General features: G+C 47.7%; 2 protein-coding genes across 5 annotated transcripts in view; both read left to right on the top strand.

Moving 5' to 3' along the window:
* LOC103566724 (multidrug and toxin extrusion protein 1-like) overlaps positions 1 to 2,711 on the top strand; it is a 36,083-nt gene extending 33,372 nt beyond the window's left edge. The window contains exon 17 of the mRNA XM_070563564.1: positions 2,129 to 2,711. Within this exon, the coding sequence (XP_070419665.1) occupies positions 2,129 to 2,355 (227 nt within the window). The 3' untranslated portion in view covers positions 2,356 to 2,711. The remainder of the gene's footprint in view (positions 1 to 2,128) is intronic.
* A 1,567-nt stretch (positions 2,712 to 4,278) lies between these two features.
* LOC103544033 (multidrug and toxin extrusion protein 2-like) overlaps positions 4,279 to 12,978 on the top strand; it is an 89,679-nt gene continuing 80,979 nt past the window's right edge. Inside the window, exons 1-3 of one of the 4 annotated variants that reach the window (XM_070563577.1) lie at positions 4,279 to 4,469; positions 4,631 to 4,732; positions 10,413 to 10,481. In XM_070563577.1, the coding sequence (XP_070419678.1) occupies positions 4,323 to 4,469; positions 4,631 to 4,732; positions 10,413 to 10,481 (318 nt within the window). In that variant the 5' untranslated portion in view covers positions 4,279 to 4,322. The remainder of the gene's footprint in view (positions 4,470 to 4,630; positions 4,733 to 10,412; positions 10,482 to 12,978) is intronic. The other 3 variants (XM_070563575.1, XM_070563579.1, XM_070563576.1) reach the window with 3 other exon arrangements.

Genomic DNA, 12,978 nt, shown 5'->3' with positions numbered 1-12,978 from the left:
ATATGATAGAACAGCTCTACTCTTGGAACAGGCCTGTCTAGGTGGTCCTGGAAGGGCCATTTGTGGGACAGAACTAGATTTGCTGCTGGGTGCTCCCATTTAAATAAGGAGATGTTTCAGAAACAAATGATAAAGTCAGTTAACACCCAATTTGAGGTAAACAGACTCGACAAGACTGTTACAGATGATGAAAGGCTACAGGTAGCCACTTCCTTGCTAGTACTTATGTAGGCATTCTACAGACATTTCCTTTTTTTCCCCCCCAAAGATTGGCCCTGAGCTAACATCTGCCAATCTTTTTTTCTTCTTCTCCCCAAAGTCCCCCAGTACATAGCTGTATATTCTAGTTATAGGTCCTTCTAATTCTGCTATGTGGGCCACCACCTCAGCATGGCCTGATGAGCAGTGCTAGGTCAGCACCCGGATCCGAACCAGTGAAACCCTGGGTGGCTGAAGCAGAGCACGCGGACTTAAGCGCTCGGCCACGGGCCGGCCCCTCTGCAGACAATTCTAATGCTTGGTCATCTGTGCTTTGACCACGTCTGACATTGGTATGTTTGTTTCAGTGGGGTCCCTGCTGTCTGTCAGGCAAACGTAGGTGGGCTTTAAACAGGTTATGATTTTGACTGTACTTTTGATGAGCATCATGCAAATGTGTGTATCTTTTTCCTTCTGTCAATTTAGTAACCCTGCCACATTCCCAGTTCCTTAGGGAGTTAGTCATTCACTCACACTGGTTACTAGCTCCTTTGTAACTGAAACCCTTTTGAGCTCAAATATTGGCTGGACTGCAGTCAGTGGTCAATTCTGTTGTTTCTGCCAGTTCTGATTCATGTTGTCTAGTCTCCTGTGTGTCTGGTTGACTTTGTGTTCCAGACTGTATTTGAAAACTGTTTGTAGAAGTAACTTGAGGCCTAAGATGTCGTCTGTCTTCAGAGAGGACTTTCCTTTGCTTCTGTCAAACACTTAGGGTTCCCAGCAGTCTAGGGCAATTTCAGAAATCAAGGTCTTTGGACCACTCATCTGACCCAAAGGCGAGCAGTGTGAGGGCTGGCTTACTTCTGGTTCATCCTGAATTCTTGATGCAGCCCCTCGGAGTTCTAACCCGAAGTGCAGAAGGGTTCACTTTGGTAGCTACTGAACTCCCAGAAGCACTGCTCAGCTTCTTAGCCGCATTGTCCAGATGGAGAACTCTCAGGGCAAAAGCTACCCCAAAGGCTGGCGCACTCTTCTGGGTTTCCACCATCTTGCCCTGGTGACTTTTCATTACGTTGTTTGCTCTCTGACCACTGCAAGATATTTTCATTTGTTTCATCCAGCTTTTATGATTATCTTCAGAGGAAGGGTTGGTCTGAGTGTCCTACCGTCTACCATTTGTCAAGTCGGGTTAGTAATAGCACTTAACTCACACTGCTGTTGCCAGGGTAAGCGAGCTCATCCGAGGGCAGTGCTGAGAACAGCGCCTGACGTGGAGTGTCAGTGCGAGCTGGTGTTATCCTGTTCAAAATTGTTTTCTCTCAGAACTCCGAGGGCTTGTATCATTCCTGATATTCACTTATGCTTATTAAGAAGTCGAATGCCAATCTTCCGCTTGTTACCTTGGGGAATCTGCCCCTAGTTTTCTCTGGGGAGCTTTCAGGGTATCTTCCTTCTTCTTACTGTTCTGAAGTGACATGAGACTAAACCTGGGTCTCAGTCACTATCCTGCTTGGTACTTGGCAGGCTCTTTGATGTGAAGATTCTCTTCAGTTCTCTGAATGGCCTTGAATTATTTCTTAAGTTATTTTTCTCCTCCATTGGCCCTGTTCTCTTTCTGAAATACTAATTAGATGGGTGATGGCCCCTTAAAAGTTTCCCATATGATCTGAACTTGGACAGCTACTGTACTTCTCTGCTTCTTGCCGTGGGGCAGAGCTCCCTGGAGGACCCAAGCCGACAGTAGGATCCGGTCAGTGTTTGTGAATGAGTGAATGGAGAGGCACTCAAGATAGGGTATCTCTTTTTATCCACTGTAGCAACTGCTTCCTGAATTACCTTCCTGCCAGCTAGTAACACATGTACACATCACCTTTTATACAGATGAAAAAAATCCTTTTAAGCTGCTAACCAAGTTCCTTTTTCCTCCCAGTGGACCCTGAAAACCATGGAGGAATTTTAATGGGAGATATCGAAAAAAAAGATGAGACTCAGCTGGATCAGCAGATGCACCAAGAAGAATGTCTTCAGGTCCATCCAAGGGACACGACGAAGTTGTCCGGGAGACAGTTGGTGCTGCGGCGAGGGCTCCTGCTTCTGGGGGTTGTCTCAGTCTTGCTGTTGGGGATCTTAGTGCGAGTATATGTCAGAATTCAGTGATGTGGCAAGAGAGAGCTAGGCAGGTCAAGAGATGCGTTCCAGCTTACAAATAAATAATTCAGAAGCCCCACAGTGGCAGTTCGTTTCAGTTAACGTAATTCAGGAGTGCCCATGGATTTCAAGACTTGAGAGTTCAAAGATGTATTTTCTAGTGAAGAAAAGGAACTAAGGTAAAACCTATGTTCTAGTCCAAGACAATGTCTCAAAGGCTACACTGTCTCAACGAAAGACTGCTGTGTACTGACTGCATCCTGCTATAGCTTTGACATTTCTTCTGCTGTTTAGACACGAGCCCATGTACTGAGTGCTTACGGATTCTTACTATCTGAATTATTTAAAATATATTTTACAATATATCTTTCCTTGTGCCTTAGATTATTATTCAATGGGAAATGGGATTTGTTAATATTCATTTGGGGTCCAGATCTCAGGCACCATGGTCACTGGAGATGCTTAGGAAGCTAAAAGGGGATAAGACAGACATTAAGAAGAAAGGAGTCAGATGGCCTCGATTAGCATCAGGGCCAGTCTTAGTATGTGTTTGGCTGACATGGATTGGCCGAGGCAAGGAGAGATGAAGCTGTAGGCTCAGGCCCCACTGGGAACCAGCACTTCATTTTTCTCGAGTGGTGGGCATCCCAAAGAGAGAAATAAAGGGTCTGAAGAGCTAATGCAGGTAAACTGGAGGAGGAAGTCAGACCCCTTCCTATTTTGATAGAAGGAAGGGGTTAGAAAGTTGGAAGGCAGCAGAAATGAAAAGAAGTTGCTAGGCGAGGGGAGGGTGGGGTCCTGGGCAGGTCCTATTTATCTTCTGTTTGGGTCTGTCCTGGTCTTTAAAAAAGCACTGGCTCTTGGTGCCTTCTCTGGTATATCCAGGAGATTTTATATGGTCGTGTCTCAAAAAAATAAGGTTTTCATGAATGTTCCCTTCTCCTTGGACTTAGAAAATAGTTGGGGACGTCTTTGGAGCTGTGAAAATCCAAACGGCCATTGCTGCTTCTTCCCGGGGTGGTCGGTGGACAACGCTTCAATAGCGGCCTTGAATTAAGAACTAACCACACTTGGCTTCAGCCTTCCCGGGGCTAGGTCCACGCTGTGAACCCAGCAAGCCTCAGTACATGTAGTACGCGGAGTGCTGGAATGGATACAAAGAGCTAGGCATGGCCTTTGCCCTGAAAACAGCTGATAGACGAAATCAGAAAAGTTAGCTGCCCTGAGTAAAAAATACCTAGTGGCAGATTTTAGCCGGGGCCACTCTCAGTGCCTCATTCTTCTTGGGTCTACGTAAGTGGAAGGTCTTTTCCAGGGACTAAGATGCAGGCTTGCACTTACGGTGGCCCTCACGGCTGGGCGCCAGCAAAGCCCCCTCTCCCAGCTCTTTGTTAGGAAGCCCGCACATCCCCTCTTCATTCCATCCCCATTGGACGCCCGAGCCTCCTAGGGCTTTCTCCCACTGCCTGCCCTTCCCCTCGCCAGGTAGGAGCCCCGAGATACGGAGGCTCACCCAACCAGCTGCAAGTTGCTGGCAAGGAGCTCATTCGCGGGGAGCAAATTCTTTATCACAGCCAGAAAGCGAGGCAGAGGGAGAGATGTCACCTGAAATGCCAGCAGTGTGCTCTGGAGGGCCGCCCTCCCCCCTCCCCTCACCCCTCAGCACATCTTCCTTCTCCGACCTGTCGTCTCCCTTGTCGTCACCGAGCGCCGCGACCACGGCTCCCCTACAAGGACCCCCTCTCCCCCGACACCGCGCCTTCCCCTGCCGCCAGGGTGGCCTGCCGCCCCCTCCCCGCCTCATCCCCGGGGCTCCGCCGGCGACGACGGTTGGCCGGGGCGCCGGGGCGGCTGCAGGATGGAGGTGGAGGTGGAGGTGGAGGTGGGGGTGGGGGTGGGGGGAGCCGCCCGCCCCCCGCCTCCTCCGCGCTCCCATCGCGTGGGCGCGCCCGCCACCGAACCGCTCCCGCGCCGGCATGGACCTCGCCGCGGCCGCCGACGCCGAGACCCCCGCGCGCCCGGGCGCCCCCCGCTGGCGCGGCTGCCTGCGGGGCCTGCGGGGCGCGCTGCCGCCCGACGTGCGGCGGGAGGCGGCCGAGCTGGCGGCGCTCGCGGGCCCCGTGGTGAGTGCGGCCGGCGCCTGCCGCGGGGCCCCCCCAGGCGGTGCGCGATGCGGCGTTCTACCAAGTGCGGTCCTGCGCTTTCCCGCTTTGCTCCGCGAAGCATGCCCCGGGGCGGAGAGGGTTGCAGTAAACCCGTCCTTTCCTTCCTCTTCCCTTGGCAGTTCCTTGGACAGTTGATGATCTTTCTGATTAGCATCGTCAGTTCCATATTCTGTGGACATCTGGGGAAGGTCGAGCTGGATGGTGTCACGCTCGCTATATCGGTAGGTTTTAAAATTTTTATCTTGTTATCTGGGCTGACAACGTGGTCGAGCCTCGGAATTTGAATTGTATTGTGTCTGACACGTCTTCCTTTACAGGGCCGGAGCTTGACCAAGGGGTACCATTACCTTGTCTTTAGATTTGAAAGAAGATCGTGTCAACTACTTAGAAAAAGTGTTTTTAGTACTCTTAAACCATGAGGTGTGGCCAGCCTCCAATTACAAAGGGACCAGGTATTGCAAGGAATTTGTAGCAATTAGATAAATTGTGCTGGTAAAACTAAAAGAACTGCGCTTTTTCGTATTATAAAATTAAACCAAAGAACTTTTAGTAATTTAGGTTGTCTGCCATTGGTTTGAATTACACAGTTCATTAAAGTCACACTAACCCTGGTAATAAAGTGTCTTCCTTAGGCCATGGATTGAAATTACACCTCCTTTCAAGTCTTTTGTCCCTGCATTTTTGTTAGTGATGCAGTAGAAAGTTGCCTTTCTCTTGCATTTTATCCAGGTTTTCAAAGAAGGTGAAAAATACTTCCTGCTGCTGAAGGCAGGTGGTTTTTTCCAGGCTCAGAAAATGTGCCTTCTGTCCCCACAGGAGGTGGGTATACGCTCTAAGATCATGGCGGGGCCACAGAAGTTACTCTGTCGGCTTTATGGTTGAGATGACCTTGGTATGTAGAATCAGACATTTCATTTACAGGTCTGTTATTGGGTGAAGTAATTTGAGCTAAGGGATATTTCTACTTCCTTCGAGAGTTTCATTGGGTCTCTAGAAAGACTCAAGAAAGAAGAGAAGCTTTATATACTGGCTGTTAACAGTGTCCCCTCCAAGAAGGATGAGCTTAACCCCTCCACCACATAGGGCTACGTGGCCCTGGCACACGTTGTACTCCTGGTCACCCTTCTGGGTGTGAACAAACATTAACAGTGGGTGATTCTCTGAAATTTGAGGGACACTTTCTCCAGTTTCTCCACAGAGCCCAAGATTGGGGTCCACTTTTTCCTATCACTTCTTCCAAACAGTTACCCTACGGTGGCCATTTACAAAAAAATTTTAAAAATTAATTTTTTGTTGAGATATAATTGATATATAGCATTATATTAGTTTCAGGTGTACAACATACCGATTCAATATTTGCGTATGTTGTGAAATGATCACTACAATAAGTCTAGTTAACATCTTTCACCATACATAGTTAGAAAATTTTCTTGTAATGAGAATTTTTAGATTTACTCTCTTAGCAACTTTCAAATACTATGCAATGCAGTATTATTAACTATAGGCACCATGCTGTACCTTACATCCCCACACTTTATGTATTTTATAACTTGAATTTGTACCTTTTACCCCCTTCACTCATCTTGCCCATCCCCCCCTGCAACCTCCAATCTCCTCTCTGTATCTATGCATTCGTTTTTTGTTTTTGTTTTTAGATTCCACATTTAAGTGAGATCATATGGTATTTGTCTTTCTCTGTCTGACTTATTTCACTAAGCATATAGCCCTCAAGGTCCATCCACGTCTCAAATGGCAAGATTTCCTTCTTTTTTATGGCTGAATAAATTCCATTGTGTGGAATAAATTCCATTCCAGGTCTTACATTCACGTCTTTAGTCCATTTTGAGTTGATTATTGCGTGTGGTGTAAGATAGGGGTCCATTGAATTCTTTTGCATGTGGCTGTCCAGTTTTCCTAGCACCATTTATTGAGTAGACTGTCCTTTTGCAGTGCCCGTTTTTGGACAGTCCATCCAGGTATACCATCCTGTACTTCTCCCTGTTGATGATATCGAGTGGCCGGTACATGGCCTCTTCCTTGTTCATTGAAGACCTCAGCGCCTGAGTGCTCATCTTCTTGGGTGTGGGGGCTCCACCTCCTTGCATCTCACTGGCTTCCAGGACCCCCCAAATGCACTTCAGGCCCCACACCTTGCACATTTTCATCCCTCATCATGGACCCATAGTAGAAGTTTTAAACTTTGCTTTCCTGCTTGGTACCTTTTATCCCTGGAGCTCTGTCAAGTCTCCACCCCATCCTACCTGCCCTTTGACCTCATGGGGTCATGACGACTATGCTATGATCCGAAGAGTCCATGCCTGACGACCCCTCACCTCCCCTTCAGTACGGCCACCCAGATCTCCATCACTCCCCTCTTCAGGACCAGCCTCCTGCTGTGCTCTGGAGGCTTCTTTCTCCTCCAGCCCCTTCTCTTTAACTGGTCCCATTGCATTCTGATAAATATATTCAGTTGTAAAAACACCTCCATCACCTGTCTCCTCCTTGCCCAGTCCCCTCTCTGGCCTCTATCCACTTATGCTCTTTGCTCGAAAGTCTCCATTACATCTTCATTTTTCTTTTCTTCCCATTGCAAGCTGGCCACTATTTCCCCACCACTCCATTTAACCTACTCTTGACGAAAGCTGTCAGTACCTCCCCCCAGCCATGTCCGGAGGACTCACCCGTGCCTGGCCCCTTGTCACTCCCTCACTCCTGGAAACTCTGCCTTCGGTGCTTCCATCGCTAGTCCTCTTTGGTTCTCCTTCCACTCTTCTGAGAGTTAGACTTGTCTTTCTCTCCCCTCTCCCCCTCCCTTCTGTTTGTTAGTGCCTCCCAAATTTGTGTCTCCGTCCTTGACCTGGACTGCCTTCATGTGTCTAACTGCTCATGTCTATAACTGGGTCTATTGGCTGAATATGCCAGGGACTCCTCACACTCCGAATATCTGAAGCTATAGTGACCGTCCCCACTTGGGAGCCCTAGACACTCCCCTCTATTTCTACACCCCACGTCTTGGTCAGTCAGCAAGCCCTGCTAACTTTATTTCCCCCATTTCTTAAAATCACTCCTTTTCTTCTGTTTCCTGCTTTCGCTCTCTCCATCCAGACTTCATCCTTCCTGCCTGCCCTGCAGCCTCTGTGCTGAACTGGCCTCCCCTCCTCCAGCCCTGGATCCATCCTCCTCTCCTCCATTCTGGAGCCAGAGTCTAGAACCACTAATCCAGTCCTCCTGGCTTAACATCCCTCAGCGGTCCCCTGATGATGAAATCTAGACCTCTTGGCCTCCTGCTGTGGGTGTCCACTCACTGCATTCTGTTACTTGCATGTGGGGTGCCGACATATCTTAGACACAGCCTGGGGGCATCTGCAGAAAGCTTTCCCTGAAGACCCCAGCAGGACCCCACCCAGAGCCCCTCCTCTGTGCCCTCAGTGTCCCGTGCCAGCCTCTGTCTTGGTGCCTCCCGTGCTGGGCCCACATTCTCTTTCTCTGCATGCTCTCTTGCTGATCTGCCAGCTCATGTTAATTTTTGCCGAACCTGGTACCTGGCACGGATCTGGCCCAAGTAGATGTTTCAGAGAAATACATAGCTCAGGAGAACCATCTGTGAGCCACCTCTCACCCAGGCATCACCTGAACTTTTCCTTTTCTTCTCAACCCCACTCCCTTATGCTTTTCCATCCTCTAATATGGGGAGGGTTTGAAATGTTACATTTGTGTACGTGTGTAGAGTCCCATGACTCCTATTCTTTCAGTTATTTCATCAAACTATTTTAAAACCTATCTTGGAGGGGGGGAAGCTAAATTAAGATTTTTATTTATTTATTTTTCTTCTTCTTCTCCCCAAAGCCCCCCAGTACGTAGTTGTATATTCTACTTATGGGTTCTTCTAGTTGTGGCATGTGGGATGACGCCTCAGCATGGCCTGATGAGTGGTGCCATGTCTGTGCCCAGGATCTGAGCTGGTGAAACCCTGGGCCGCTGAAGCTGAGCAGGAGAACAACCACTCAGCCACGGGGTCGGCCCTAAATTAAGATTTTATAGGTGGTTTGTGGTGGTTTCTTTCCCTCTTTCTCTCTGTTTTTCTCCCAAATCACCCAATGATAAGAGGGTAAAAAAAAGAGTTCTTAGTTTTCAAAGTAAAAATAATAGGAATAGAGTAAATACAAATCTAAGATTATATAGATGGGCCTGAAAAGGGTATGTGGGAAGGTTGGGATGTTCCAGAGACAAGGATTTCTGTAGAGAAGGCGTCAGATAAGGCAGTCTGTGCCTGCCCTCCCTCGGGCAGTGGGTGGTGATACTTTGCTTTTAATCAACTGTTAAACTGCAACTAATAGTGAGGAAGATAATAGGCTCAGTTTCAAGAAAACTGTTTATGAAAGCCAAAAATGTTTACCTTATGAAAATTTCTGTATATAGTGTGAGAAGATTTACAAAAGTGTTTGTTTTTTAAATAAAAGAACATTTCTTTATACCCAACCTTGTTCCACAAAGAATTTGAATTGGTTTATAAAACTACTTTCAGTACAGAAGGATAAATAACCAGCCAGTAGAATGGGGTCGAAGAAACGTAGATGGAAACAGCCCCAAGCCAGGGATGGTGGGCGGGGGGCTGCAGACCCCCCCCCCAAACGCCCTGCCTGTGATTCCAAAGCTGATTTCAAGCCACCGCTTGAGGCGAAGGGCAGCCTTTCTTCATACGGAGTCCTAGGGGAATTTCTCTTGTAGAGTTTCATAAAGGGGACACTCTGAGGAGGAAGATTCTGTCCTGGCAACTTGCCATAGAGATACAGAAGCAATTTTGTACCGTCTTGTATTACACAGTCAGCCATTGTAAGGGGAAATCGTGGCGTCAGAGCTCAGGTTGGTCAAAGCTGGTTGACTTAAACCAAATCAGTCTCTGACTAAGAGACCTGACCTGGGGGAGACTTTAAACTGAGGAAGATTAACATGCTGAGCCAACCAGACTCAGTCAGTTTACCAGAAAAAGGCTCATGTGTGACTCCTTTTAAAATACAAACTTTTCAGAAATTGACGCGCTTCATCTTTTTCTTTCCCTGGAAGGCTGAGGAATTTTTGGAGCTTGAGCCCTGACACTGCCCTGGGTGGAATTCGGAGCAGAAGGCATCTTGGTGTGGGTGCCGGGGCCCTGGGGCTCACTCACTCTCTGTGTGGCCTGTCACTGGCTCCTGGTGGCCAGAGTTTGTGCTCTTGGTCAGCCAAGAGGTTAACTCACCTGCTCACCTGGAGTTGCCATCCCTGCTCACTGAAACCTAGGATGAAAACGAAGACCCTCACCTACAGGTGCCCTTGGTTGTCAGGGGCACTGGGGTGAGGTCTGACCGAGAGAGTGACACAAAGCTAGTCCCATTCCTCACTAGGGGACTAAAGCCTGGGACCAGATCCCCAGCTTGAGGTCACTATCTGAATGACCAAAACTTGCTGTGACTCGCTCAGGTGACCTATAAGGTGAGAGCAGTGATGGTAACACCATGTACGTGCAGGGTTTGGAAGAGCGCCTGCACGTCGCACGTGCTCAATACATGTTTGCTGTTATTATTATTAAATGCACATCGCAGATCAGGGGCGTCGCTGTCAGATGTTACCCACAGCATAACCTTTAAATACAGAGATTGTAACACGCTGTGTTGTAAGCTCCCCTGTTGACACAATCTGATTGTGATCCTTTAGGCAGAGGGTACATTTTTGTTTGATAATCGAGAACGACAGATGTAGACACCCCTTTGATCTGAAATATAGAGCCTTACGTGTATAGCTACAAGTTGCCCCTTGGAGATAGGCTGTCACGGTTCCTTGGTTTAAAGGGAGCTGTTTGACAGAGACTCTGCTCTCGCTTAGTCCCCTGGCTGCTTGCCGCACCCGGTCTCTTGTTCCTTGCAGGTCGTGAATGTTACTGGGATTTCGGTTGGAACTGGCTTGGCCTCTGCTTGTGACACGCTGATGTCTCAGGTGAGGGCCACCCTCCCCCACATACCATTTCTGTCGATTACCTCTCATATTAGAGATGATCCAGGGGACTGCACACTCTAGTTTTTGTTGCCTCTTATTTCTCGAATACCATGCTGCTGATGGCTGTAATGCAGATAGAGCTGGCTTTACTAATTCTGTCCTCTGGGCCTGTCTGCTCAGGGGCTGTGTTTTCCCTTTTCTTTCCTGTCTGATCTCTCCCACCCTAAAAGTGCCCTCCGTCACCCACCACTCCACCTCCGTATCTGTCCCTTTCTCCTCTCCTTTAAGTCAAGCTTCTTGAAAGTGTTCTTTGTGCTCCCTGTCCTGACCCCAGCTCTTGACTCAGCGCCCATTGACGCCTTTCTGTCCCTGTGCATCCCACTGAGCCTGGTCTCCTGCGAGCCTGTTGTGACTGAATCATCAGGTGAACACTTGGCCGTCCGTAACCCACTGGGCCATTCTCTGTTCTCCACAACACTCCCTCAGCTGCCACCATTGCGGGCCTTCCCGACATTCTTGCTGCCTCTCTGGCTACTCCTTCTCAGTCTGTGCCCCTGAGATAGCCCTGCCCCTTAGAGACCCCATGCCCTCACCTTCCACCACCGTACACTCTCTCCCCGGCTTCTGTCTCCACCCTGGTGTTGAAAACGCATATCTCCATCTCCTGCCCACACCTCTCCTGAGGGCCAGACCCGAATGTTGATTATGTACCAGACATCTCAGGCTCAGCTCACCCAGAACTAAGCTCGTCAGTCTTTCCCACTCTGAACTGTCTCTCCTCTAGGATTTCCTCTCGCAGGAATATACCACCCTCTGCTCAACCCAGAATCCTTCTTCGTTTCCCGTGTCCGTATGTTAGCAGAACTATTGACTGCTATTGACTTTGACTCCTACATGTTTCTTGAAGCTGCTCATTTCTCTTCATCCTTGTTGCCTGTCACGGGATTGGGAGTTGTGGGTTGGAGTGCTAGCATTATCAGAGGAGAGGCAGATTCTGGTCCAGGTCTTTTACGTCGCTGTGTCTTCCCATCTCACCCACCCAGTTTACAACCATAGTGGTTTCCCTACTAGACTCTGAGCTCCTTAGGGAGAAAGACTATATCCCTTTCAGTCTTTTAATCCCTGTAGTTCAGAATCATGCTTGCTGTTTAGTGAGTACCCTGAAATTTGTTGAATGAGTGAGAGGGAGGGAAAGAACAAAGCAGGGATGGGTGGATGAATGGTTGGATAGATGGATGATGGATGGATAGATAGGTGGGTGGGTGGGTGGATGGATGGATGATGGATGGATGGATGGATGAATGGATGGGTGGGTGGATGGTAGATAGATGGATGGGTGGGTGGATGGATGGATGGATGGGTGGGTGGATGGTAGATAGATGGATGGGTGGGTGGGTGGATGATGGATGACTCCTACCTTCAAACCCAAAGCCTGGAAGAGTGAGGACAGCTTTATGTGCATGGGAAGAACAACATCCTGAGTTATCCTAAGATAGTTTTTACAGGCTAAGCTGAACATGGCTTTAAAGGACTTAATGTAATTTAGGCCAAAGTTACCTCTGGATTGGCATGGCATGGGATATGAAATTTTAATTTAAAATGATTTTTTGGTCCCTTTTTTGCACCATTTCAGTCATTTTTATTCATACTTTTTTTTCAACAAAAAAGGCTATGTCTTTAATTTAGTTCCCCACCTATCAATATATAATGGACATCTTTCTGTATTATTAAATATATTTCTGTAATGTCACATTGTTTCCCAAATTTTAAAGTTTTTAGAAAAGATTTATAAAGGTCAAACACATATAGAAACATTAGGTTACCTAGAAAAGTTTTTTTAAAACGTGAAAAACAAATTACTAAAATTTAGTTGCTCCCTCTAAAGTTACCTCTGTTTTTGGTGACTATCCTCCAAATATTTCAATCTGTGTGTATTTACACACTCACATAATTCTAAAATCTACTCATGGTTTTAATACTTTTTCCACCAATTAAACAGTGCGTTTTGGAGAAACATTGCATGAAGTAGTCATACAGGTTCCCTTTTGATATTTGCATAATATTCTATAACATGTCATTTATATTTCCATTGTTTTATTATTATTTAATTTGTTTCCATTGTCTCTTTTTGTTTGTTTGTTTGGGTTTTTTTTGAGGAAGATTAGCCCTGAGCTAACTGCTGCCTATCCTCCTCTTTTTGCTGAGGAAGACTGGCCCTGAGCTAACATCCGTGCCCATCTTCCTCTACTTTATATGTGGGACGCCTGCCACAGCATGGCTTGCCAAGCGGTGCCATGTCCGCACCCGGGATCCGGACCAGCAAACCCCGGGCTGCCAAAGCAGAACATGCACACTTAACCACTGTGCCACCGGGCGGCCCCTCCATTGTCTCTTTTAATGTGCTTTAAGTTAGACTCTTTTTTGATTGTCAAAAAGAGATAATCAGGGGTCGGCCCCGTGGCCGAGTGGTTAAGTTCTTGCACTCCGCTGCAAGCGA

This window comes from Equus przewalskii, chromosome 10, assembly GCF_037783145.1.
Source record: "Equus przewalskii isolate Varuska chromosome 10, EquPr2, whole genome shotgun sequence".
Classification (NCBI taxonomy): Eukaryota; Metazoa; Chordata; class Mammalia; order Perissodactyla; family Equidae; genus Equus; species Equus przewalskii.
The sequence above is the reverse complement of the archived record's forward strand: the minus strand, read 5'-3'. Positions and strand labels throughout refer to the sequence as shown.